Source organism: Mirounga leonina, unplaced genomic scaffold, assembly GCF_011800145.1.
Source record: "Mirounga leonina isolate KUSES-001 unplaced genomic scaffold, KU_Mleo_1.0 Mir_200, whole genome shotgun sequence".
Lineage (NCBI taxonomy): Eukaryota > Metazoa > Chordata > Mammalia > Carnivora > Phocidae > Mirounga > Mirounga leonina.
Genome location: NW_023270503.1, coordinates 12,900,889 through 12,927,112, shown reverse-complemented (window position 1 = coordinate 12,927,112; position 26,224 = coordinate 12,900,889). Strand labels below are relative to the sequence as shown.

The 26,224-nt window shown below is 37.1% G+C and overlaps 1 protein-coding gene across 1 annotated transcript in view; it reads left to right on the top strand.

The window, feature by feature from the left end:
- Positions 1 to 26,224, top strand: part of BRIP1 (BRCA1 interacting protein C-terminal helicase 1) — a 188,171-nt gene that overhangs the window by 65,290 nt on the left and 96,657 nt on the right. Inside the window, exons 7-10 of the mRNA XM_035026682.1 lie at positions 1,553 to 1,774; positions 4,877 to 5,076; positions 10,802 to 10,934; positions 23,619 to 23,773. Of these exons, the coding sequence (XP_034882573.1) occupies positions 1,553 to 1,774; positions 4,877 to 5,076; positions 10,802 to 10,934; positions 23,619 to 23,773 (710 nt within the window). The remainder of the gene's footprint in view (positions 1 to 1,552; positions 1,775 to 4,876; positions 5,077 to 10,801; positions 10,935 to 23,618; positions 23,774 to 26,224) is intronic.

The window sequence follows — 26,224 nt, the reverse complement described above, 5'->3', positions numbered from 1 at the left end:
AGTTTGGTAGTCTGTGTTTAATAACTCGTTTAGTCTGAAACTGAAGTTACAAGTCTGGAATATACTCAGAAATTATTCATGAACCATAAGTTGATAGTCTATGAAATGACCAATGGTAAATTAATATATTTTGAAAGTTGTTCTATCTTTCACTAGTATTTTGTCGAACAGAGTTGGTTCTACACAAAAGGCTATGAGCCATAGACCTTAGAGTTTCATTTAATTGATGTATCACCTTCTACCATGTAATATGAATATATTATTTTATATTATGCATTTCTTTCTCATTGGTTATAAATAATTGAAGATACCTGCTTTTGGTTGCCTGGACCTAATTCTGCTTCAGAATGCTTAGCTCATAGCCATACACGAACATTCTTTTTCTTGTTCTCAAGTCCTTAGGGTAATTTGGTATTGTAATGATGGCCAATTACAAAGTCACTATAGGTGTCTATGTTTACTGTGGCTGAATTACCAAAGCGAAATGATAAATAGATATCTGACAGTTTGAGTGAAAAAGAGTTTAAAAGTGTGATAACACTTCAATTGACAGACTCCCCTCAGGGTTGTGTTACACGGCTAAAATGGATGAGCCATTCTAATTTTGCTATCAGCCTGCGCAGGAGTGTCATTCTAAGTGCCCTTAAAGTCTAAACTTTCCGATTTTTGGGCTTGATCCAAAGGCACATGTGTTTTTGTTCACTGTTTCTTTTACGATAGTGCTCCTATACTGGAAAAGCAATGCACTTATCTGCTAAAAGTTAATTTTTGTTTCAAATAAGAAAAACTAATCTTAACTAGCCCTAGAAATAATTCTAAAAAATTATTTTAGATATGGAAGGATGTGTTTTTTGTGAAGATGAGATTTAACAGTTAATTACGTTCTCATTATTTTAATGTTGGGTCACATTTTAGAGATGTATCCATATGTACATATGTATAGAAGAAGTATAAATGAAATACATCAAAATGTTACTAGTACATTCTTTCTGTGATAGAATTATAGATAATTTAGTGGGATTTTTGGTACTCTGTTGTATCTTCCAGATATTTTATAGTGAACACTCTTCTGTTTTTTTCCCCTAAGACATCCCTTTCTCCCTTTCTCCTTTCTTCCTTTCGTTTTACTTCTTTATATTTGATTAAGTAATACTGTCTCATGGCTCAAACTGAAAATGTACAGACATGTTTATAAAGAAAAATCTCTCTCACTCCTGTCCCCAAGTCACTTAGTTATCTTTGAAAGCAACCAGTGATACCATTGTTCTTGTGTATCCTTCAAGAAATATTTTTGCCTAATATCACTTTAATCAGAACAATGGCACAGCAAACATAATTCAAAACATTTTTTTTCAGGTTAATTTAGAGTATCTAGAGCTATACTGAGTCAACTAATAGAGTTTCTTTAAAATGGTTGTGATTATGGTTATGGTATAATTTCTCTCCTGTAAAATCTTTGCCTTGTGGTTTTAATGATGTTCTGAAAATTCTGAGATAAACTTGTTTTATTCCTTTGTTGATTCACATTTCAGTAACGCATGTTTGTTTTTAGGGCAAATCCTGCTATTTTTATCATGGTGTACATAAAATTAGTGATCAACACACATTACAGACTCTTCAAGGAATGTGCAAAGCCTGGGATATAGAAGAACTTGTCAGCTTGGGGAAAAAACTAAAGGCATGTCCATATTACACAGCACGAGAACTAATAGAAGATGCTCACATAATATTTTGTCCTTACAACTATCTTCTAGATGCACAAATAAGGGAAAGTGTGAGTAACTATGTGAAAAGTAGAACTTTTCTTCTACTTATTGGAATGTAAATGATCAATGTGAAAGCTTTTAGATGTTTTACTTTTTACTTTATTTTTTGCTTTATATTTAATTTATGTAAATGTATAAGCAGATTAGAGTACTGAAAACATACACTGAGGTGTATTAAAAACTGAATTTTAGATCTTATCACCTTAATGTCCAAGGTAATTAATACTTTTAAGGACCTAGTACTGAGTGGGATTTTGATGGGGTTTTTTCAGCCTATAATAGTGACATTTTGGGCTTGACAATTCTTTGTGGTGGTGATTTATCTTGTGTACTGTAGGATGCTGAGCAGCATCTCTGGTTTTATCCACTAGACACCAGGAGCACCCTTACAGCTGTCACAATCAAAAAGTCTCCAGACATTGCCAAATATAACCTGGGGGTGCAAAATTACCCCCAGTTGAGACCTAGTAATAAGTATCACTCCTCCTACTTATGAATGGTCAGAATTATTTTAAAACATTCATCTGAAGAATCTATAGTTTGAAGAACTTTGTGGGGAGAATATGTATACTATGTAAATTATGCTTTGTGAGCTTTTGCGAAAGGAAGTTTGTATATAGCATTTGTGTTTATTTGCATGGTTCGTCTTAAAACCATCCAGTTGTTACAGCATAAGAGAAAAGGTGAATAACTTGGGGGAGCCTGGGTGGCTCATTAGGTTAGTCATCCGACTCTTGATCTCTGCTCAGGTCTTGATCTCAGGGTTATGACTTTGTGCTCCATTAAAAAAAAAAAGCGAATAATTTGGTATATTCACCTGTTATTCCTCTCTTTAGATCTTACTGCACAACTCTCATTAGCTTTCTATTTTAAAATTAATAGGCATTATTATGTTTACTCTTTCTACTGTCCTACCTCTTATTTGGTTGCCTCTTAGCAAGGCCCCTTTCATTTGAGCCACTGTACCTATTAATGCCAGGTCAGTCTTCCTAATACTACTTTTATTACAGCTTTCTTCTGCTTCAAAATCTATTGCACTCTTGGCTCATGGGATAAAATCCATATTTCTTTTTTATTTTATTTAATTTTTAAAAATTTTTTAAATTTAAATTCAATTCATTAACACAGTGTATTATTAATTTCAGAGGTAGGGTTCAGCGAATCATCAGTCTTATATAAAACCCAGTGCTCATTACATCACGTGCTATCCTTAATGTGCTCTCCTTAATGTCCATCACCCAGTTACCCCATCCGCCCCATTCCCCTCCCCTCCAGCAACCCTGTTTGTTTCCTATGACTGAGTCTCTTATGGTTTGTCACCCTCTCTGACTTCGTCTTCTTTTATTCTTCCTTCCCTTCCCACATGATCCTCTGTTCGGTCTCTTAAATTCCACATATGAGTGAGATCATATGATAATTGTCTTTTTCTGATTGGCTTATTTTGCTTAGTATAATACTTTCTAGTTCCATCCATGTCATTGCAAATGGCAAGATTTCATTTTTTTTTTTTTGATGGCTGAGTAGTATTCCATTGTGTGTATATATACCACATCTTCTTTATCAATTCATCTGTTGATTAAAGTCCATGTCTCTTAAGCTTACTCTCAAGATGCTCAATAGTCTGGCTTGAATCTACCTTTTTGGACATCTCTGCTACAAACTCCCAACTTGGACCCTTCAAGAATTACCTCATAGTCCCCTGAGGATACCTTGTTCTTAACTGTATCTCTGCTTCTGATGATGCCTATATTGAAATGCCCCAACTCCCTTTGCTATCCAAATCCAAATTCTATTCACCTTTTATTTATTTATTTTGGGGGGGGCAGAGGGAGAGAGAGAGAATCTTAAGCAGACTCCATGCCCTGTGGGGAGCCTGACGTGGGGCTTGATCTCACAACCCTGGGATCATGATCTGAGCTGAAATGAAGAGTTGGATGCTTAACTAAGCCACCCAGGCAACCCTCTACTCATCTTTTAAACCCCAGTATATTTCCTATTCTTCCATGGTTCTTTTTCAGTCATTGTCAACTCTCTGTATATTTTTTCCTCCGAATAACTCACTGGCAATTGCTTTGTAACATTACTTTGTATAAGCCAGGACTCTTTCAGTTGCAAGTGACAGAAACCCAGCTTCAGTAGAGCTTAAGAAAAAATACTTGGCTGACTTCAGTGTGATGGCTTTATTCTCAGGCAGTTTCTTTCCAGTGGGAACAAAGATAACCACAAGCAGCCACCTAACCTGGAAAAAAGAACATAATCTTATATTCAGCACCCAAATTTCTCTGATTGGCCTACCTTGAATCTCATCTCCATTCTTGAACCTGTGACCACAGAGGGATGGAATACTTTAACTGACAAGCCTGGGTTCTGAGTCTATGGTGTGAGAGTGGTGATGTCCCTTAATTAACAGATGAACAGCTGCGGAAGAACAGTTCTCAAAATGAAGGGTTGTAGGAACAACTAAAATGAAACAGATACATGCTGTATTTATATTAGTATTTTGAGAGTCTTTTGAATCTTGTATAATTATTTTAGTTTTAAAGTTTTCTTTTTAACTCCCCTTTTAAAATTATGTTGGAGATTGTATAGTGAGATTTTTATACCCTTTTGTGTGGCCAGCTGTACCTTAATCCAGACTCAGTTAACTCATTTTGGTTGATAGATTCACAAAGTATTTTGAGAGTGAAAAATGGGAAACTATAATGTTGATATTTGTTAGCCTTAGTGCTTTAAAAGTTTTAGACCTAGAATCAGTTACTTAGATAATTATCCTTGCCATGTTGGCCTATAGTGTGAAGTTTTATTTTTTTTATTTTATTTTTATTTTTTAAAGATTTTATTTATTTATTTGAGACAGAGAGAATGAGAGAGAGAGAGAGAGCACATGAGAGGGGGGAGGGTCACAGGGAGAAGCAGACTCCCTGCCGAGCAGGGAGCCCGATGCGGGACTCGATCCAGGGACTCCAGGATCATGACCTGAGCCGAAGGCAGTTACTCAACCAACTGAGCCACCCAGGCGCCTAGTGTGAAGTTTTAAATGCAGTATCTTGCTTACTGCTGTTAAGTCCATTTTACCGAATGTTTTACAGGAAAATTCTTTTGTCTTATAGATGGATATCAATCTAAAAGAACAGATTGTCATTTTAGATGAAGCTCATAACATTGAAGACTGTGCTCGGGAGTCAGCAAGTTACAGTGTAACAGAAGTTCAGCTTCGGTTTGCTCGAGATGAACTAGATAGTATGGTCAATAATAATATAAGGAAGAAAGACCATGAACCTCTGCGAGCTGTGTGCTATAGCCTAATTAAGTAAGAACATTTGTCTAACAATGTCATTTATGCTGCCTTTGTATTAAAAACATGTTTTTTTATGCCATAGTATTTTAATTAGTAAACTTTGATCAGGCAACTTAGGAAATGGATTATTCCTTGCCTGTTAAACTTTTAGAAATAGGCCAGTCCAAACTTTTGTCTTGTTCAAAAGAATATAATAAATAATAGATTTTTAAATTGGTAATTGTGAATCTTATTTCTAATTTAACAGAATAATTTAACAGCCCATGTATGATGTGTATAGGACATTGGGCTGAACATAAACTAAAGATGATTTTAAGTAACATTTTAAAATTTTAGATTATGGCTTTAACTTATTGCTTTATCTTTCAGTTTGAGTAGGATTCTGGTTTGATGAGTTTTAATCAAGATTTCACTACTTTAGTAGATTTAGTAATAGTTTTATTAAAGTTTACGTTGAATTCCTTTTTATTAGACATTAGGTTGTTGATCTAGAATCTCTTTATCTTAGATCTTGACCCTATATCCTATTCCATTTACTGCAGCAGTTTTGTTTCCTTCATAGTATAAAGTTTTTTTTGAATGTTATATAGTCACATGTTTGAACATAAAAGATATACAACTTTATGTTGTAAAAACTCCTTTCCACCCCATTCCCCATCTGCTTAGTTCCCCTCCTCCTGAATAAGTTTATCCTTCAGTGCATATTTATGAGCAATTCAGTGCATATATGAGCCAATATAGATACTTTCCCCTATTCCTCCATTTTTACCCAAATGATGGCATACTATACTTTCATTTCTTTTGTCTTCTCCATTTTTTTTTTAAGATTTATTTTAGAGAGAGTGTATATGCATGTGAGGGGTAAGGGCAGAAGGAGAGGGAGAGAGAATCTCTAGCGGACTCCCTGCTGAGTGCAGAACCTGACAATACAAGACTTGATCTCACAACCCTGAGATTATGACCTGAGTCAAAATCAAGAGTCAGACACTTAACTGACTGAGCCACCCAGGTGCCCCATTGTCATCTCTATTTTAAGCATAAAAATGTTATTTTTAAAGCCATTTTATTGAGGTATGATTGACATACACAAAGCTGTAAATATTTAATGTATAAAGCTGATGAGTTTGCGGCTAAGTACACATCCATGAAACTATCATCACAATCTATGCCATAAACATCACCTCTGAAAGTTTCCTTCTGCCCTCTGTATTATTTTTTTATAAGAGCACTTAATGTAAGATCTACCCTCTTTGCAAATTTTTAAGTATACTCTACAGTATTGTTAATTATTGGCACTATACTTTTACCTACATTTTCCTGTATCTTGCCTTTTTTCACTTAATATATTTTGGAGATGTTTCCATATCAAGATTTAGAAAGCTTTCTCAGTTTTAAAAAATAGTTGCCTAGAATTCTATTACATGGATGTACAATAATTTAACTAGCTTCTAATTAATAGATATTGAGGTTTACAATCTTTTGCTGTTACATTGCTGTAATGAATAACTTTGAACATAAATTATTTCATATGTACGGGAGTATATAGGAAAATTCTTAGAAATGGGATTGTTTGATCTACCTGTAATTCTGACAAGTATTTCTAAAATTTACACAATAAGTGAGCAGGTGGAGGACTAATTTATACTCTTGTGAGCAATGTATGACTGAATGAATGTTGTTTTTTTCTAGTCTGACGGGTGAAAAGTGGTATTCCAGTGCAGTTTTTACTTACATTTCTCTTAATATGATTGGTATTGAGCATTTTTTTAAAAGATTTATTTATTTTAGAGAGAGAGCGGGGTGGGGTGGGGAGAGGCAGAAGGAGAGGGAGACAGAGTCCCAGGCAGACTCCTCACTGAGCGTGGAATCCAATGTGGGGGCTCAATCTCACAACCCTGAGCTGAAACCAAAGAGTAGGACACTTATCTGATTGGGCCACCCAAGTGCCCCAATATTAAGTATTTTAAAAGGCCACTTATATTTCCTTTTCTGTCAACTGTCTGTTGACATCTCTGTCCTTTTTTTGGTTTTGTTACGATTCTTACTGATTTGTAGAAGCTCTTTGCAAATTAACCCTTTGCCTGTCTGTGATAAAAGTTGCAAATACATTTTCCCCTATTTTGCCATGTGCTTGTGTCTTTCCTTGTGGTATTTTTGTCATGTAGCAGTTTGTCATTTTTATTTCACAGCATAATTTGTTGAAAGAGTTGTCTATAGTTGCTAATTCTATTTTCTCACTTCCCAGTCTCTCCTCACTGATGTCAGTTGTGTTGTCTGCAGAATTCTACTAAAACTGTTCTTATCAAGGTCACCAATGATCCATATGTTGCAAAATCCAAAGGTTAATTTTCTGTTATCTTACTCAGCTTCTCAGCGTGTTGTTTGGGTATTGTGGACTTCCACCTCTATGAAAAATGTTTTTGGCTTAACTTCTGTGAAATAATGGAAAATATATACACATTGCTCTCTGTCACTGGTTCCTGGCACAGAGTTCCTAAAACCTTTGTAATTTCCTAAGTGATAAGAGCACTAAGAAGAACATGTTTGACTCCAGTTCCTGACAGAACTCTTAAATCCTTTGGGATTTCCTGGGTGCTAGGGCTGTCTTTTGTTCTAATGCAGTGGTGCTTAGTGGGCTCCTGGATGGGGGTGGTCACTAGAAAGACTAAACCATGATTAGAAGCTTAGAACTTTCAGGGGCGCCTGGGTGGCTCCGTTGTTAAGTGTCTGCCTTAGGCTCAGGTCATGATCCCGGGGTCCTGGGATCGAGCCCCACGTCGGGCTCCCTGCTCCACGGGAAGCCTACTTCTCCCTCTCCCACTCCCCCTGCTTGTGTTCTCTCTCTCGCTGTCTCTCTCTGTCAAATAAATAAATAAAATCTTAAAAAAAAAAAAAAAAGAACTTAGAACTTTCAGCCCCCCGTTCCCTCTGGAAAGGGGAGAGGGAGTGGAGATTGAGTTGATAATAGATCATGCCTACGTGATGAAGCCAGGATTCAGAGAGCTTCCAGATTAGTGAACGTATTTATGTGCTTGGAGCATCCCACCTTTCCAGGGGCAGAAGCTCCTGTGCTCAGACCCTTCCAGACCTCTCCCCATTTATCTCCTCATCTGGCTATTTATCTCTATCCTTTATTATATAATAAATTGGTAAACATAAGTGTTTCCTGGAGTTCTGTGCATTGTTCTAGTAAATGATCACACCTGAGGAGGGGTCATAGGAACCTCAGCTTTATAATTGCTTGGTCAGAAGCACAGATGACATTTTGGACTTAAATGCTGGCATCTGAGGTGAAGAGGTGGGGAGGGCAGTCTGGTGATAACTGAATGCTTAGCCTGTGGGGTTTATGCTAACTGCAGTTAGTGTCAGAATTGAATTGAATCATAGGACACCCAGCTAGTGTCTTGGAGAATTGCTTAGTGCAAGGAAAAAAGAATCCCACATACATTTAGTGACCAAATGTGTCAGAAGTGAACTAGTGAGACAAGAGGAGACATATAGGAGTACTTTTTCCTAGACAGCCTCTATGAGACCTGATTTTCCTTCCTCATAGTTCATTCTTTCTCAGTTTCTTTTGATAGTTCTTATTCTGTTTGATGTCTAAATGTTGAAGTGCCTCAGGACTTGGTCCTGGGACCTCATTTCTTCTCTATCTCTGTACTTTGCCCAAATTACGTAACCGAGTACCATAGTAGTACTAGTAAGGCCTGAATCTGGTCTAGCCCAATCAATAATAAATCTAGATTCTAGTCTGTCTCTGGAATGCTATTTTCATATATCCAACTGTACTTTATTTATGTCTGTTTGGAATTTAATTTTCAACTTTACAAAACAAACTCCTTCCCTTCCCCTACCTACTCCCCCCAAATGCCCTGTCTTCCTTATCTAAGCAAACAGTACCAGCCAGTTCCTCAAATCTGTTATCCTTGATTACTGCCTCACACTGCCACCTGTATAGTATATCCCAAATCCTTCAATCTCATATCTATTATCCCAGAATCATCTCTCAACTAGAATTCTGTAACAGCCTCCAGCAGGTCTCTGCTTTCATTCTTGCCTTCTCCTATAATCCATTCTGGCTTAGAAACTGGAATCATCTTTTAACACTTAAAATAAATTTTCTCTCTCTCTCTCTTTTTAAGATTGTATTTATTTAGAGAGAGAGTGCACTAGTTGGGGAAAGGGTAGAGGGAGAGGAAGAACGAGAATCTCAAACAGACTCTGCAAGCGCAGAGCCAGACCCCGGGGGTTGATCTCACGACCCTGAGGTCATGACCTGAGCTGAAATCAAGAGTCAAACGCTCAACGGACTTAGCCACCCAGGTGCCCCAGATTGTCTCTCTCTTATTTAAAATACTCCATTTAAGGGGTTCCTGGGTGGCTCAGTCAGTTAAGCATCTGACTCGACTTGGGCTCAGGTCATGATCTCAGGGTCATGGGATTGAGCCCCACATCAGGCTCTATGCTGGGTGTGGAGTCTGCTCAAGATTCTCTCTCCCTCTCCCTATGGTCCTCCCCACCTCCCTGCTCACAGGCTCACGTTCTCTCAATCAATCCAACATTTAAAACCTTCCCCTTTGCATTTTGAGTAGAATCCAGATTCCTTACCTTGGCTCAACATGATCTGATTCCTGCTTATCATCTAACATTGTTCTAACATTGTTCATAATGTTATTCCTTATTACCCATTGTGTTGCAATGACAGTGGCTTTCTGTCAGGTCTTTAAGCAAAATTTGTTTACTACTTCAGAATCTTTGCACTAGCTGTTGTTTCTGCTTGGAATTTTTTTTTTTTTTTTTTCTGATCCTTTCATGACAGGGTACTTTTTGCATTCAATTGTTAGAATAAATGTCACCTCACAGAGAACTTCCTTGACATTCAAATTAAAATAGCAAGTAGACTACATTAAGCTAACTTATTTTCATTATATGACTTTTCATTACCTCATATTTTCTTGTTTCATTTATGTGTTTCTAAGTTTATTTTTCCCTTTAGTAGAATGTAATTTCCATGAGACTAAGGATCTTGCCTATTTTACTTATTGCTGTATTTCCAGTACCCGGTCCCAGTCCAGTGTCTGACATAATATAGGCATTTAAGTACTTACTGAATGTAAAAATGTGTATGTATACATAAAAATGAATATATTTTCTAGTAACTCTTTTTTGTCTTAATATGTAACACCTTAATTTCTTTCTTTTTTTTTTTTTTTAAGATTTTATTTATTTATTTGAGAGAGAGAATGAGATAGAGAGCATGAGAGGGGGGAGGGTCAGAGAGAGAAGCAGACTCCCTGCTGAGCAGGGAGCCCGACGTGGGACTCGATCCCGGGACTCCAGGATCATGACCTGAGCTGAAGGCAGTCGCTTAACCAACTGAGCCACCCAGGCGCCCTAATTTCTTTATTAGATTGTTTTATATTTCCTTTATTCACATTTGGGATCAGCTCCTATACCTGGTTCTCAGTTGGAAAGATAAAGTAAAGCAGTGTGAATCTAAAAAAACACAACTGGGAAATCACATGCATGTTTCTTTTTTCTGAATAAAAGCTTACTTTTTAGCTATGTAAGTGTTTATTATGTAATATGAAATGTGCGTGCATTTTAAAAGATGTCTTAATTCACATTTGTATCCTAAGAGCTTCAAGGAATATGATCAATGTATCACAGTTCTCTTTGTTTTGTTGAAATAGTGCATGTAAGGTTGATACTGGTTGATGGAATTGTTTTATTTTAGTTGGTTAGAAGCAAACTCTGAACATCTTATGGAAAGGGATTATGAATCATCCTGTAAAATATGGAGTGGAAGTGAAATGCTCTTAAATTTACACAAAATGGGCATCACCACTGCTACTTTTCCCATTTTGCAGGTAAGATTTTTTTTTCCTACCTGTGACATTTATTTAGTGAATTAGAGATAGTTTAACAGTGAATAAATTAATCCACACTTAAAAAACGGCAATTTAATTATTTTAAAATTTTATTATCTAAGTTTGTAATCTTTAACTAATGGTGTAAATTATGGATTGAAAAAGTAGCATTATTTAGTTTGAAAGAAATATGGCTTAAAGGAATGAATTGTTTTGTTCAAATCTAAAAGAAGTAAATATTTTTAGGTTGTAGAATTATTTTGTTGGTTATAAAATTAAAAATTTGGAAGATAAAAAGATAAGTTCATTTTTTGTTCTCCTTAACTTAGAGGTTATAAACCTGGGTGGATAGAAATCATGAGCGGGCTGGAGGTTACGATGAATCTCATGAAATTGTATGTAAAATTTTATGAGTATGTACTTTTGTACCTTTTTCTGGATAGAGGCTTTCTGACTTATATTGTGAAAGGTTTTTTTTTTCCTTCCTCCAGATGAATGTTTTTCTTTTCTTTTATTATTATTTTTTATTTAAATTCAATTAGCCAACATATAGTACATCATTAGTTTCAGATGTAGTGTTCAGTGATTCATCAGTTGCGTATAACACCTAGTGCTTATTACATCACATGCCCTCCTTAATGCCCATCACCCAGTTACCCCATCCCCCCACGCACCTCCCCTTCTGCAACCTTCATTTTGTTCCTCAGAGTCAAGAGTCTCTCATGGTTTGTCTCCCTCTCTGATTTCTTCCTATTCAGTTTTCCCTCCCTTCCCCTGATCCTCTTTGCTATTTCTTATATTCCACATATGAGTGAAACGTATGATAATTGTCTTTTTCTGATTGACTTATTTCACTTAGCATAATACCCTCCAGTTCCATCCACATCGATGTAAATGGTAAGTAGTCATTCTTTTTGATGGCTGAGTAATATTCCATAAGCCACATCTTCTTTATCCATTCATCTGTTGAAGGACATCTCGGCTCCTTCCACAATTTGGCTATTGTGGACATTGCTGCTATGAACACTGGGGCAGGTGCCCCTTCGTTTCACCACATCTGTATCTTTGGGGTAAATACCCAGTAGTGTAATTGCTGAGTTATAGGGTAGCTCTATTTTTAACTTCTTGTGGAACCTCCAAACTGTTTTCCAGGGTGGCTATCCCAACTTGCATTCCCACCAGCAGTGTAAGAAGGGTTCCCCTTTCTCCATATCCTCGCCAACATTTGTTGTTTCCTGTCTTGTTAATTTTAGCCATTCTAACTGGTGTAAGTGGTTTCTCATTGTGGTATTGATTTGTATTTCCCAGATGACAAGTGATGTGGAACATTTTTTCATGTGTCTGTTGGCATTTGTACATCTTCTTTGAAGAAATGTCTGTTCATGGCTTCTACCCATTTCTTGACTGGATTATTTGTTTTTTTGGGTGTTGAGTTTGATAAGTTCTTTATAGATCTTGGATACCAGTCCTTTCTCTGATATGTCATTTGCAAATATCTTCTCGCATTCCATAGGTTGCCTTTTAGTTTTGTTGACTGTTTCCTTTGCTGTGCAGAAGCTTTTTATCTTGATGAGGTCCCAGTAGTTCATTTTTTTTTTTAAGATTTTTTTTTAATTTTTATTTATTTGAGAGAGAGAATGAGAGACAGCACAAGAGGGAAGAGGGTCAGAGGGAGAAGCAGGCCCCCCGCCGAGCAGGGAGCCCGATGCGGGACTCGATCCCGGGACTCCAGGATCATGACCTGAGCCGAAGGCAGTCGCTTAACCAACTGAGCCACCCAGGCGCCCTCAGTAGTTCATTTTTGATTTTGTTTCCCTTGCCTTTAGAGACGTATCTTGCAAGAAGTTGCTGTGGCTGAGGTTGAAGAGGTTGCTGCCTGTGTTCTCCTCTAGGATTTTGATGGATTCCTGTCTCACATTTAGGTCTTTTGTCCATTTTGAGTTTATCTTGGTGTATGGTGTAAGAGAATGGTCCAGTTTCATTATTCTGCATGTGTCTGTCCAGTTTTCCCAGCACCATTTATTGAAGAGACTGTTCTTTTTCCATTGGATATTCTTACCTTCTTTGTCGAAGATTAGTTGACCATAGAGTTGAGGGTCCATTTCTGGGCTCTCTGTTCTGTTCCACTGATCTATGTGTCTGTTTTTATGCCAGTACCATGTCTTGATCACAGTTTGTAATGTAGCTTGAAATCAGGCATTATGATGCCCCCAGCTTTGGTTTTCTTTTTCAACATTTTCTGGTGATTCAGGGTCTTTTCTGGTTCCATACAAATTGTAGGATTATTTGTTTCAGCTCTGTGGAAAACGTCGATGGTATTTTGATAGGGATTACATTGAATGTGTAGATTGCTCTGGGAGGCATAGACATTTTAACAACATTTATTCTTACAATCCATGAGCATGGAATGTTTTTCCATCTCTTTGTGTCTTCCTCAATTTCTTTCATAAGTGTTCTGTAGTTTTTAGAGTACAGGTCCTTTATGTCTTCGGTTAGGTTTATTCCTAGGTATCCGTTTTTGGTGCAATTGTAAATGGGATCTACTCCTTAATTTCTCTTTATTCAGTCACATTGTTAGTGTATAGAAATGCAACTGATTTCTGTGCACTGATTTTGTATCCTGCCATATTGCTGAATTACTGTATGAGTTCTAGCAATTTTGGGGTGGAATCTTTTGGGTTTTTCACATAAAGTATCATGTTATCTGCGAAGAGTGAGAGTTTGACTTCTTTGCCAATTTGAATGCCTTTTATTTCTTTTTGTTGTCTCATTGCTGAGGCTAGGACTTCTAGTACTGTGTTGAACAACAGTGGTGATAGTGAACATCCCTGCCCTGTTCCTGACCTTAGGGGGGAAAAAAGCTCTCAGTTTTTCCCCATTGCGAATGATATTCGCTGTGGGCTTTTCATAGATGGCTTTTATGATAGTGAGGTATGTTCCCTTTATCCCTACATTGTGAAGAGTTTTAATCAAGAAAAGATGCTGTATGTTGTCAAATGTTTTTCTGCATCAATTGAGAGGATCATATGGCTCTTCTCTTTTCTTTTATTAATGTGATCTATCATGTTGATTTATTTGTGAATGTTGAACCACCTTTGCAATCCAGGAATAAAACCCACTGGTCGTGGTGAATAATCCTTTTAATGTACTGTTGGATCCTATTGGCTAGTATCTTGGTGAGTATTTGGCATCCATGTTCATCAAGGATATTGGTCTGTAATTCTCCTTTTTGATGGAGTCTTTGGTTTGGGGATCAAGGTAATGCTAGCCTCACAGAATGAGTTTGGAAGTTTTCCTTCCATTTCTATTTTTTGAAGGAGCTTCATCAGAATAGGTATTATTTCTCTTTTAAATGTTTAATAGCATTCCCTGGGAAATCATCTGGCCCTGCACTCTTGTTTTTTGGGCGGTTTTTGATTACTACTTCAGTTTCCTTACTGGTTATTGGTCTGTTCAGATTTTCTGTTTCTTTCTGTTTCAATTTTGGTAGTTTATAAGTTTCCAGGAATGCATCCATTTCTTCCAGATTGCCTAATTTGTTGGCATATAGTTACTCATAATATGTTCTTAAAATTGTCTGTATTTCCTTTGTGTTGGTCGTGATCTCTCCCCTTTCATTCATGACTTTATTTATTTATTTATTTATTTTTAAAGATTTTATTTATTTATTTGAGACAGAGAGAATGAGAGACAGAGAGCATGAGAGGGAGAAGCAGACTCCCCGCCGAACAGGGAGCCCGATGCGGGACTCGATCCCGGGACTCCAGGATCATGACCTGAGCCGAAGGCAGTCGCTTAACCAACTGAGCCACCCAGGCGCCCTCATTCATGACTTTATTAATTTGGGTCTTTTCTCTTTTCTTTTGGATAAGTCTGGCTAGTGGATTATCGATCTTATTAATTCTTTCAAAGAACCAGCTTCTAGTTTTCGTTGATCTCTTCTGCTCTTTTGGTTTCTGTTTCATTGATTTCTGCTCTAATCTCTATTATTTCTCTTCGCCTGCTGGGTTTAGGCTTTACTTGTTTTTCTTTCTCCAGCTCTTTTAGGTATAAGGTTAGCTTGTGTATTTGAGATTTTTCTAATTCTTTGAGAGAGGCTTGTATTGCAATGTACTTCCCTCTGAGGACTGCCTTTGCTATATCCCAAAGGTTTTGAAGAGATGTGTTTTCATTCTCATTAGTTCCATGAATGATTGAGTTCTAGTTTCAAAGCATTGTGGTCTGAAAAGGGGATGATCCCAGTCTTTTGGTACCGGTTGAGACCTGATTTGTGACCTAGCATGTGATCTATTCTGGAGAATGTTCCATGGGCGCTAGAGAAGAATGTGTATTCCGTTGCTTTGGGATGGAATGTTCTGAATATATCCGTGAAGTCCATTTGGTCCAGTGTGTCATTTAAAGTCTTTATTTCCTTGTTGATCTTTTGCTTAGATGATCTGTCCATTTCAGTGAGGGGGGTGTTAAAGTCCCCCGCTATTATTGTATTGTTGTCAGTGTGTTTCTTTGCTTTTGTTATTAATTGCCTTATATAATTGGCCACTTCCCTGTTAGGAGCATAGATATTTACAATTGTTAGATCTTCCTGTTGGATAGACCCTTTAAGTAGGATATAGTGTCCTTCCTCATCTCTTATTACAGTCTTTGGTTTAAAATCTAATTTGTCTGATATAAGGATTGCCACCCCAGCTTTCTTTTGGTGTCCATTAGCATGGTAAATGGTTTTCCACCCCCTCACTTTCAGTCCGGGGGTGTCTTTGGGTCTAAAATGAGTCTCTTGCAGACAGCATATTGATGGGTCTTGTTTTTTAATCCAGTCTGATAGCCTGTGTCTTTTGATTGGGGCATTTAGTCCATTCACATTCAGGGTAACAATTGAAAGATAGGAATTTAGTGCCATTGTATTGCCTGTAAGGTGACTGTTACTGTATATTGTCTCTGTTCCTTTCTGGTCTATGTTGCTTTTATTTATTTATTTATTTATTTATTTATTTTTTAAAGATTTTATTTATTTATTTGAGAGAGAGAGAATGAGAGACAGAGAGCATGAGAGGGAGGAGGGTCAGAGGGAGAAGCAGACTCCCTGCCGAGCAGGGAGCCCGATGTGGGACTCAATCCCGGGACTCCAGGATCATGACCTGAGCTGAAGGCAGTCGCTTAACCAACTGAGCCACCCAGGTGCCCCTCTATGTTGTTTTTAGGCTCTCTCTTTGCTTAGAGGACTCCTTTCAATATTTCTTGTAGGGCTGGTTTCGTGTTTGCAAATTCCTTTAGTTTTTGTTTGTCCTGGAAGCTTTTTATCTCTCCTTCAATTTTCAGTGACAGCCTAGCTGGATATAGTATTCTTGGCTGCATATTTTTCTCGTTTAGTGCTCTGAATACATCATGCCAGTCCTCTCTGGCCTGTCAGGTCTGTGTGGATAGGTCTCTTGCCAATCTAATGTTTCTACCATTGTAGGTTACGTGTTTCTTCTCCCAAGCTGCTTTCAGGATTTTCTCTTTGTCTCTGAGACTCGTAAGTTTTACTATTAGATGTTGGGGTGTTGACCTATTTTTATTGATTTTGAGAGGGGTTCTCTGTGCCTCCTGGATTTTGATGCCTGTTTCCTTCCCCAAATTAGGGAAGTTCTCTGCTATAATTTGCTCCATTATACCTTCTGCCCCTCTCTCTCTTTCTTCTTCTGGGATCCCAATTATTCTAACGTTGTTTCATCTTACGGTATTGCTTATCTCTCGAATTCTGCCCTCGTGATCCAGTAGTTGTTTATCTCTCTTTTTCTCAGGTTCTTTATTTTCCATCATTTGGTCTTCTATATCACTGATTCTCTCTTCTGTCTCATTTATCCTAGCAGTTAGCACCCCCATTTTTGATTGCACCTCATTAATAGCCTTTTTGATTTCAATTTGGTTAGATTTTAGTTCTTTTATTTCTCCAGAAAGGGTTTCTCTAATAACTTCCATGCTTTTTTCAAGCCCAGCTAGTATCTTTAAAGTCATGATTCTGAACTCTAGATTCGACATCGTACTAATGTCCATATTGAGTAGGTCCCTGGCTGTCAGTACTACCTCTTGTTCTTTTTGTTGAGGTGATTTTTTCCATCTTGTCATTTTGTCCAGAGGAGAATAGATGAATGAGAGAACAAAATGCTAACAGGATAACAACGTCCCCAGAAAATGTACTCTAAACAAATCAGGAAAGACCTGAAGCTGGGGGAAAAGAAAGGGAGAGAAAGAAAAAAGAAAAAGATAAAAACAAACAAAAACAGAACAAAACAAAAAAAAAACAATATGATCACATATGATCAGGCTGGTGCATAGATCAGTGCCACACACTAGATTTTGGGTGTATTTTGGTCTCTTGGAAGAAGTGCCTCCCAAAATTTTAAAGAAAGAAAAACTTATATATGTACAAAAATAAGGGTTGATATGATGAAGGGTTGGAACATGACTGTAAAGATGAAAATTATAAAAAATTTTTTAAAAGGGATTGATAAGTTTGAAAAAAGAAAGGATTTAATAAAAAAAGAAAAAGAGAATGTGATCAGACAGGAGAGTAGAACAAAGCCATACACTAGAGATTTAGGGTATATTTTGATCTGTTAGAAGAAACTGTATCTCAAAATTTTAAAGAGAGAACAACTTATTTATATATGCCAAAAATAAGGGTAACTACTATGAAGGGATAGAATATGACTCTAAAAATGAAAAATAGGGCGCCTGGGTGGCTCAGTTGGTTAAGCGACTGCCTTCGGCTCAGGTCATGATCTTGGAGTCCCGGGATCGAGTCCCGCATCGGGCTCTCTGCTCGGCAGGGAGTCTGCTTCTCCCTCTGACCCTCCTCCCTCTCATGCTCTCTGTCTCTCATTCTCTCTGTCTCAAATAAATAAAAAAATAAAAAATAAAAAAATAAAAAAAATAAAAATGAAAAATAAAAATGTTTTTAAAAAAGGGATTGATAAGATGTTGGTTGAAAAAGGGAAAAAGAAAAATTCAAAAAGAAAAAAAGACAGTTAAAAAAAATTAACTTTGAAAGACTAAAGAATCATGGGAAATGGGAAAAAAGCCATGGATTCTATGTGCAGTATTCCCCTAGCGCTGGAGTTCTGCCGTTCTCATTGATCGGTAAAGTTGGTCTTGGCTGGCTGTTTTCTCTGATCTTCTGGGGGAGGGGCTTGTTGCCGTGGTTCCCAAATGTCTTTGCCGGGGGCGGAATTGTCCCACCCTTGCCGCTCAGGGCTAAGTAACCTGCTCGGGTTTGCTCTCAGGAGCTTTTGTTCCCTGCAAGCCTTCAGTACAGCTTTGGAGGTCGAAAGTGAAAATGGCGGCCTCCCAATCTCCACCCCAGAGGAGCCGAGAACTCGGGCCCCACTCCTCAGTGAGCCCCCAGAGAAAAGCAGTCAATCACTCCCGTCTCCCCGGTCTCCGGCCGCAGTCCGTGCTCACCTGGCCTGTGACTGAGCGTTTCTATCTCTGGCACCTGACCCCGTGTGGAGTCTCCAACCCAGCAGATCCCTGTGGTGCACTCCCGCGCCGCTCCTCCCGGGGGAGGAAGGGGAGTCTCGCCGGATCTGCTGCTTGTTGGGTCCCCACTACTGGAGGAGCAGTGGCCCGACTGTGCCGCAGATCACAGTTTATGGCAACCCCGATTTGAGAGCCCATGCCTCGTCTCTGTCTCTGCAGCTGGCTTCCCCACTCCGATACCTGGGAGCTCTGCCGCACTCAGGCACCCCCGGTCTTTCTGTGACCCTGAGGGTCCTGAGACCACTCTGTCCCACGAGGGTTCCAACCCCCTCTTAGCCACTGGAGTGATGTCCCTCAGCGGAGCCGACTTCTAAAAGTTCCAAATTTGTGCTCCGCGGCTCTATCACTTGCCAGAAGCGGCCGTCGGAGGCCCCCTCCCCCACCGTCTATCCTCCCAAATATCGCCTCGGATTCACTTCTCCGCACGTCCTACCTTCCAGAAAGTGGTCGCTTTTCTGTTCAGAGAATTGTTGCTATTCTTTTCTTCGATCTCCTGTTGGGTTTGTAGGTGTTGAGAATGGTTGGTCCCTATCCAGCTGAATTCCTGAGACCAGACGAAATCCAGGTCTCCTACTCCTCCACCACCTTGCTCCGCCCTCCCCTCATGTCTTTTTATGGCTTGATGGCTTATTTCTTTTTATTGCTAAACAATATTCATTGTATGTATGCACACCATTTCTTTATCCTTTCACCTACTATAGGACATACTGGTGGCTTCCACGTTTGGGCAGTTCTGAATAAATTTGTTATAAACATTTGTGTGTATATTTTTGTGTGGTTGTGCTTTCTTCTATTTGGGTAAATACTTAGTACAATTACTGTATCGTATGGTAAGACTGTTTTTAGCTGTGCAAGAAACTGCTGTCTTCCAAAGTGGCTGTGCTGTTTTACATTCCCATCGTCAGTGAATGAAGGTTCCTGTTATTATCCATCCTTGCCAACATTTGGAATTGTCAGGGTTTTGAATACCAACCATTCTAATAGATAAGTAGTAGTATCTTATTATTTTAATTTACAATTCCCTAATGACATTTGATGTGGAACATCTTTTCACAAGTTCCTTTGCCATCTATATATCTTATTTGTGAGATGTCTCTTCAAATCTTTTGCCTACTCTTCAGTTGGGTTCTTTGTCTTCCTGTTGTTGAGTTTTACGTGTTCTCTGTATATTTGGCATAAAAGTCCTTCATCAGATACGTGTTTGCAGATAGATTCTTCCAGTCCGTGACTTTTCTTTTCATTCTGTTAACAGTGTCTTTTATGGAACATAAGTTTTTAGTTTTGACAAAGTTCAGCTTACCAATTTTTTCTTCAATGGACCATGCTTTAGGTGTTGTGTCTAAAAACTCACCACGAAACCTGAAGTCACTTAGATTTTCTTCTGTCTTCTAAAAGTTTTAGAGTTTTCATTTTACATTTAGGTCTGTGGTCCATTTTTAGTTAATTTTTGTGAAAGACAGAAGGTCTGTATCCAGATTCATTTCTTTGCATGTAGATGTCCAATTATTCTATCACCATTTGTTGAAAAGATCACCCTTCTCCATTGGATTGTCTTTGCTCCTTTGTTAAAGATAGTTGACTATATCCTTGTGGGTCCATTTTTAGGCTCTTTATTCTGTTCCATTGATTGATTTTCCTGTTCCTTTACTAATACCACACTATCTTGATTACTATAGATTTATAGTAAGTCTTGAAGTCGGGTAGTATCAGTTCTCTGACTTTCTTCTGTATTGTGTTGATTATTCTGGTTTGTTTCTTTCCAAATTAACTTTAGACTCAGTTTGTCAATATCCACAAAGTAACTTTCTGGAATTTTGATTGAGATGGCATTAAATCTATGCATCAAACTAGGAAGAACTAACAACAAGAAGAAGAATTTCTCAACAATATTGAATCTTCCTATCTATGAACAGAGAGTATCTCTCCATTTGTTTGGATCTTTGATTTCTTTTATCAGAGTTTTGTAATTTTCCTCATATGGACTTAAAGAGGTTTTTGAACCAAAACAGGAACTATGGCTACCATGATCACCACTAGCATTCTGGGCATATGAATATTGAAAATGTATTTTAATTGGATTATACTTATAATTTTTGCCCTGCATTTTTTAAAATGCAATGTAGTAGTGTAAGTATTGTCCATATTATGACACCTTTCCCTGATTTTTTACATAAACTTTACATTTTAAAGGTGAGCTGTATACTTATGACTAGTGCATTATATATATTATAATTTAATAAAAATGTACAAATAAATATATGTCAAAGGAAAAAAACTTAGAAAATACGAAAGGCACAAAGAAAAAAGAAAACTCATCAACTTAAAGATGATCATTATTAACTTTTGGATTTATATCCACGTATTTTATTTTATGCATATATTTACCTGACATAGATTTCTGATATGATGCATATTTCTTTGCAGCCTCTTTTCATTTAATGTTATGAGTACTTTTTTTTTTTTTAAGATTTATTTATTTCAGAGAGAGTGCATGTGCCAGCAGTGGGGAGGGAGAGAGGGAGAGAATTTCAAGCCTACTCCCCACTGATCATGGAGCCTGTCAGGAGCTTGGTCATAGGACCCTGAGATCAAGAGTGGGGTGCTTAAATGACTAAACCACCCCGGTGCCCCTATAAGTACTATTTTAATAGATTCTTTCACATGATTTTTACTCTTTTAAATATTTATTTATTAGAGAGAATGGGGGCTGGTGGGGGAGAGAGCAGAGGGAGAAGGAATCTTAAGCAGATTCTGCACTGAGCGTGGAGCCCATGCAGGACTCCCAAATCACGACCCTGAGATCACAACCTGAGCCCAAACCAAGAATTGGAGCCTTAACTGACCGAGCCACCCAGATGCCCCTTTCACATGCTTTTTAATTGCAGTGTAGCATTTTTGTGAGTGCACATATTCTAAATAACTTGATTAATCTGGCATTTGAAATCTAGGTTGTTGCCAGCTTACCCAGAATAAGAAACAATTCTGTTATGAACATCCTTGTAAATATATCTTTGTGTATTTTGCTATTTCCTTTATATATTCTAAATACTAATTCTTTGTTGCTTATTGCATTGCATGTATATTCTTGTGTCTTGTGGTTTATTTATGGAGTATTTTTCTGGAAGTTTATTTTAGTGCATTAAAATTTATTAGTGTTTTTTCTTTTATGAACTGTATTTGAGTTTAAGCAGTCTTTCCTTATCTTGTGCTACATTTTCTAAAAGTGTTATTTTTTCCTTGATAAAATCAGCTGAAGATTCATTTTTGTTTACATTGTGAGGTTGGGAATCCATTTTATTTCCTGCATGGATCATCTTCTCAGCATCATTTACTAAATAGTTCATTTCTTTCTGATTTGTAATGACATTCCTGCCACATACCTGATTTTCATTTATTTTTGAATTTCTGGACTTTGTTCTGTGACCTAAACTCGTATTTGTTAATTACTCTAGGATGAGAAAAATGCTGATACATGGTAGTGCATATTTCCTCACTTTGTTCTTTTCCTTTGGGATGATCTTGGCTGAATTTTAGAATTAGCTTGTAAATTTCCATGAAAAATTCTGTTGGAATTTTGGTTGGAATTTCACTGAATTTAGGAAGAATTGATGTATTTATAATACGGGAGTTTTCCCATTCACAAACAACATGTATAAAGTTCTTCATTTATTATATCCTATATCTGTCAATAAAATTTTATGATTTTATTTTTAAAAGTCTTAGGTGTTTTGGATAGATTTATTCCTAAGTAAGTTAATGTTTCTGTTTCTTTTTCAAATGGTACCTTTAAAAAATTGCATTTTCTAGTTGTTATTGCTGTATAAAAATGGTAGTGGATTTTTATTTATCTTGTAACCAATCACTTTGCTGAACTATCTTACAGGTTTGTCTATGGATTCTTAAATTTTCCGTGTAATTATACTGTTTATAAGTAATGACTATTTTCTTTCTTTCCAACTCCATCACATTCTATTTATTTCTTTGTTGGCGTAAACTTCCAGTGCATTGTTTATCACAGGCAGTGAAACATCCTGGTCTTATTGCTACTTAAAAGAGACTATATTACTAGTGTTGCATCATTTAGTAATGTCACCCAGATGCCCCTTTCACATGCTTTTTAATTGCAGTGTAGCATTTTTTTTTATTAACAGCTTGATTGAAATTTAATTCACATGCCATAAAATTTACCCTCTTATAGTATACAATTCAGTAGTTTTTAGTATAGTCACAGAATTATGCAACTGTTACTGCTATCTGACTTCAGAACATTTATTAAAACTTACGAGCCACATGAAAACAAATGAGCCAGTTAGTATACATTTGTATTTAGCATGTATTGTTTCCTTGAGTCGTTTAAAATTTTTTGCTTGTCATACAGTCATATTATTCTCATCATTGGAATACTACCTGGGAGTAATTCAGGCATTTAGGTGGCATATCAGCCCTTGTAAGCTCTTTGGAAAAACCATTTGGTGCATTTTTATTTAGTCCTTTTGTTTGTTTGTTTTTAAAAGTAAGCTCCATGCCCAACATAGGGCTTGAACTCACAACCTTGAGATCAAAGGTTGCAGGCTGTACCAACTGAGCCAGCCAGGCGTGCCTAGTTCATTACTTTTGAAGGGCACTAAATAATACCCTGATTGCCTGAAGAAGTAATGAACCTCCTAAATGTATAACTTACTGTTAAAGTGTCTTTGACTCTGAAGAGAATTTAGGAATATATGGGAATCTGTCTGTCTATCTATCATTTTTAACAAGTGATAATTTATTAAAAAGGTTGATTTAAGCATAAACACTAGGAAAAAGTAAATAAAAAGTAAATGTTAGAAAAGAAAGGAAATATAGTATACTATATATGGGTTAGCTATAACAATGTATATATAATCACAATTTTGTTAAAAATATTGACTTAGTTAAAAATTATGATATAACTATTGTGAGAATGGGTAAGTAAAATGTATGTTTGGTGGTTTAAGAGACTTAAAGATGTACTTTTGTGTAGGGTTCTGGGGACTATGTGGGAATTTAAAACATAGTACTTGTATATTAATAGTGTTTGCCTAAAATTTCAGTGTATATTTCATTTGGGTTTTATAATTTTAAGAAGTTTGTTTTCCTCTTCTTCCCATTTCCTGCAATGTACTTAATAATGGTAATTTCTTATAGGGACATTTTTCTGCTGTCCTTCAAAAAGAAGAAAAAGTCTTACCAATGCATGGTAAAGAGGAGGCAAGAGTAGTACCGATTATTAGTGCTTCAACTCAAATAATGCTCAAAGGACTTTTTATGGTGTTTGACTATCTTTTTAGGCAAAATAGCAGGTTAGTAAATACATATGATTTGTATTTTCCCTCTTAAAAATATTAGTTTTATTGGGTGCTAGCATGTGTTTAAGTTGTGCAAGTACCTAGGCTCATTGTAAAGAAGTGGTATAAAATATTGTTCTTACTTGTTGGTACAGACTTAGATATATTGGAATTAGTCTGTATTAATGAAAATGAGTATTAAGATAAAAAAGTATATATATATATATATTTTTTTTTTTTTTAAAGATTTTATTTATTTATTTGACAGAGAGAGACATAGCGAGAGCAGGAACACAAGCAGGGGGAGTGGGAGAGGGAGAAGCAGGCTTCCCGCAGAGCAGGGAGCCCGATGTGGGACTCGATCCCAGGACCCTGGGATCATGACCTGAGCCGAGGGCAGATGCTTAACGACTGAGCCACCCAGGCGCCCCAAAGTAGATATATTTTAAATACATTTTATTAATGCAGTATTAAGTTTGTATAAATTTATTTTTATAATTTATATTGTATAATTTATACAATGTATTATATATTATAATTATACATTAAATTGTATGTGACTGAACTTAAACATTTAGGTTTTAAGGACAGTTTTAGATATGTTTCTTCCAGTGTCAGAAAGTCTCTTATTACATAAAGCCTCTATTTAGTGAAACGTGGAAAAGGAGAAACAGTTAACCCCCCTCACTCAATCCCTTATAAAATTATAATACTATCTGGTTCCAATTTTTTTATGGTAAAACATACATACATAACATAAAATTTACTCTTTTAACCATTTTAAGTGTACATTTTAGTAGCATTAAGTATATTCACATCACTACTATCCATTCACAGAACTTTTTCAGGAGCTCTATACCCATGAAACAATAGTTCCCATTTCCTTCTTCTCATAACCTCTGGTAACCTCTTCTCTTTCATCTCCATGGGTTTGCCCCTTTTAGGTTATCTCCTATAAAGTGGAATCATACAATATTCGTTCTTTTGCATCTGGCTTATTTAACTTAGTACAATGTTTTCAAGGTTCACCCATGTTTTTGTAACATATATCAGAATACCATTCTGTTTTATGGCTGAATATTATCAGATTCCATTGTATGTATGTACCATAGTTTGTTTATCCTTTGTTATGTTGATGGACATTTGGATTATTTTCACCTTTTGTCTATTGGGAATAATGCTACAGTGAATATTGATATACAAGTATTTGTTTGAGGGGCGCCCGGGTGGCTCAGTTGTTAAGTGTCTGCCTTTGGCTCAGGTCATGATCCCAGGGTCCTGGGATCGAGTCCCACATCGGGTTCCCTCCTCGGCGGGAAGCCTGCTCTCCCTCTCCCACTCCCGCTGCTTGTGTTCCTGCTCTCGCTGTCTCTGTCTCTGTCAAATAAATAAATAAAATCCTTTAAAAAACAAACAAACAAAAAAACCACAAGTATCTGTTTGAGTCCCTGCTTTCAATTCCTCCAGGTAAATACCTGCAGTGTGGAATTTCAGGGTCATATGGTAATTCTGTATTTAACTTTTTGAGGAATCAACATACGATTTTCCCATTTTAAATTCCCATAGTTAATGCACAACATTTCTAGTTGCTCGACATCCTTGCCAGTACTTGTTGTTTCTCACTTTTGGGATAATAGCCATCCTAATGGGTATAAAGTGGTATTTGCTTATAGTTTTTATTTACTCCACCCTCCACTAATGGCCAGTGATGTTGAGCATCTTTTCATGTTCTTATTATCCATTTGCATGTCTTCATTGGAGTAATGTCTGTTCACATCCTATGCCCATTTTTGAATTGGGTTGTTTTTTGTTGTTGTTGAGTTGTAAAAGTTACCTATATATTCTGCATATTAATCCTGTATCAGATATATGTTTTACACATATATCCCATTGTGTGGGTTGTCTTCTCACTCTCTGATAGTGTCCTTGGATGCACAAAAGTTTTTTTGTTTTTTTGTTTTTTTTGTTTTTTTTTATATGACAGAGGGAGACACAGCGAGAGAGGGAACACAAGCAGGGGTAGTGGAGGAGGGAGAAGCAGGCTCCCTGCGGAGCAGGGAGCCCGATGCGGGGCTCAATCCCAGGACACTGGGATCATGAGCTAAGCCGAAGGCAGACGCTTAACCATCTGAGCCACCCAGGCGCCCCAAAGTTTTTTAATTTTGATGAAGTCCAGTTTATTTTTTATTTTGTTGCTTGTGCCTTTGGTATATACAAAAAATATGGCCAAATCTGGTATCATTAAGATTTTCCCCTATGTTTTCCTCTAAATGTTTTATAGTTTATAGCTCTCAGTACTTTTATAAAATTCTCTCCAAGGATTATAGGGTCCCTGACTTGAACTTTGAGATCTGATCTCTCTAGGGGTGAAATTAACAGTCAGTATTATTGTGAGGACATGGTGGAGAACACCATATTTTATTCTCTTTAAGCTGAAATGTGCATAGCCTTTTTTGTGTGTGTGTG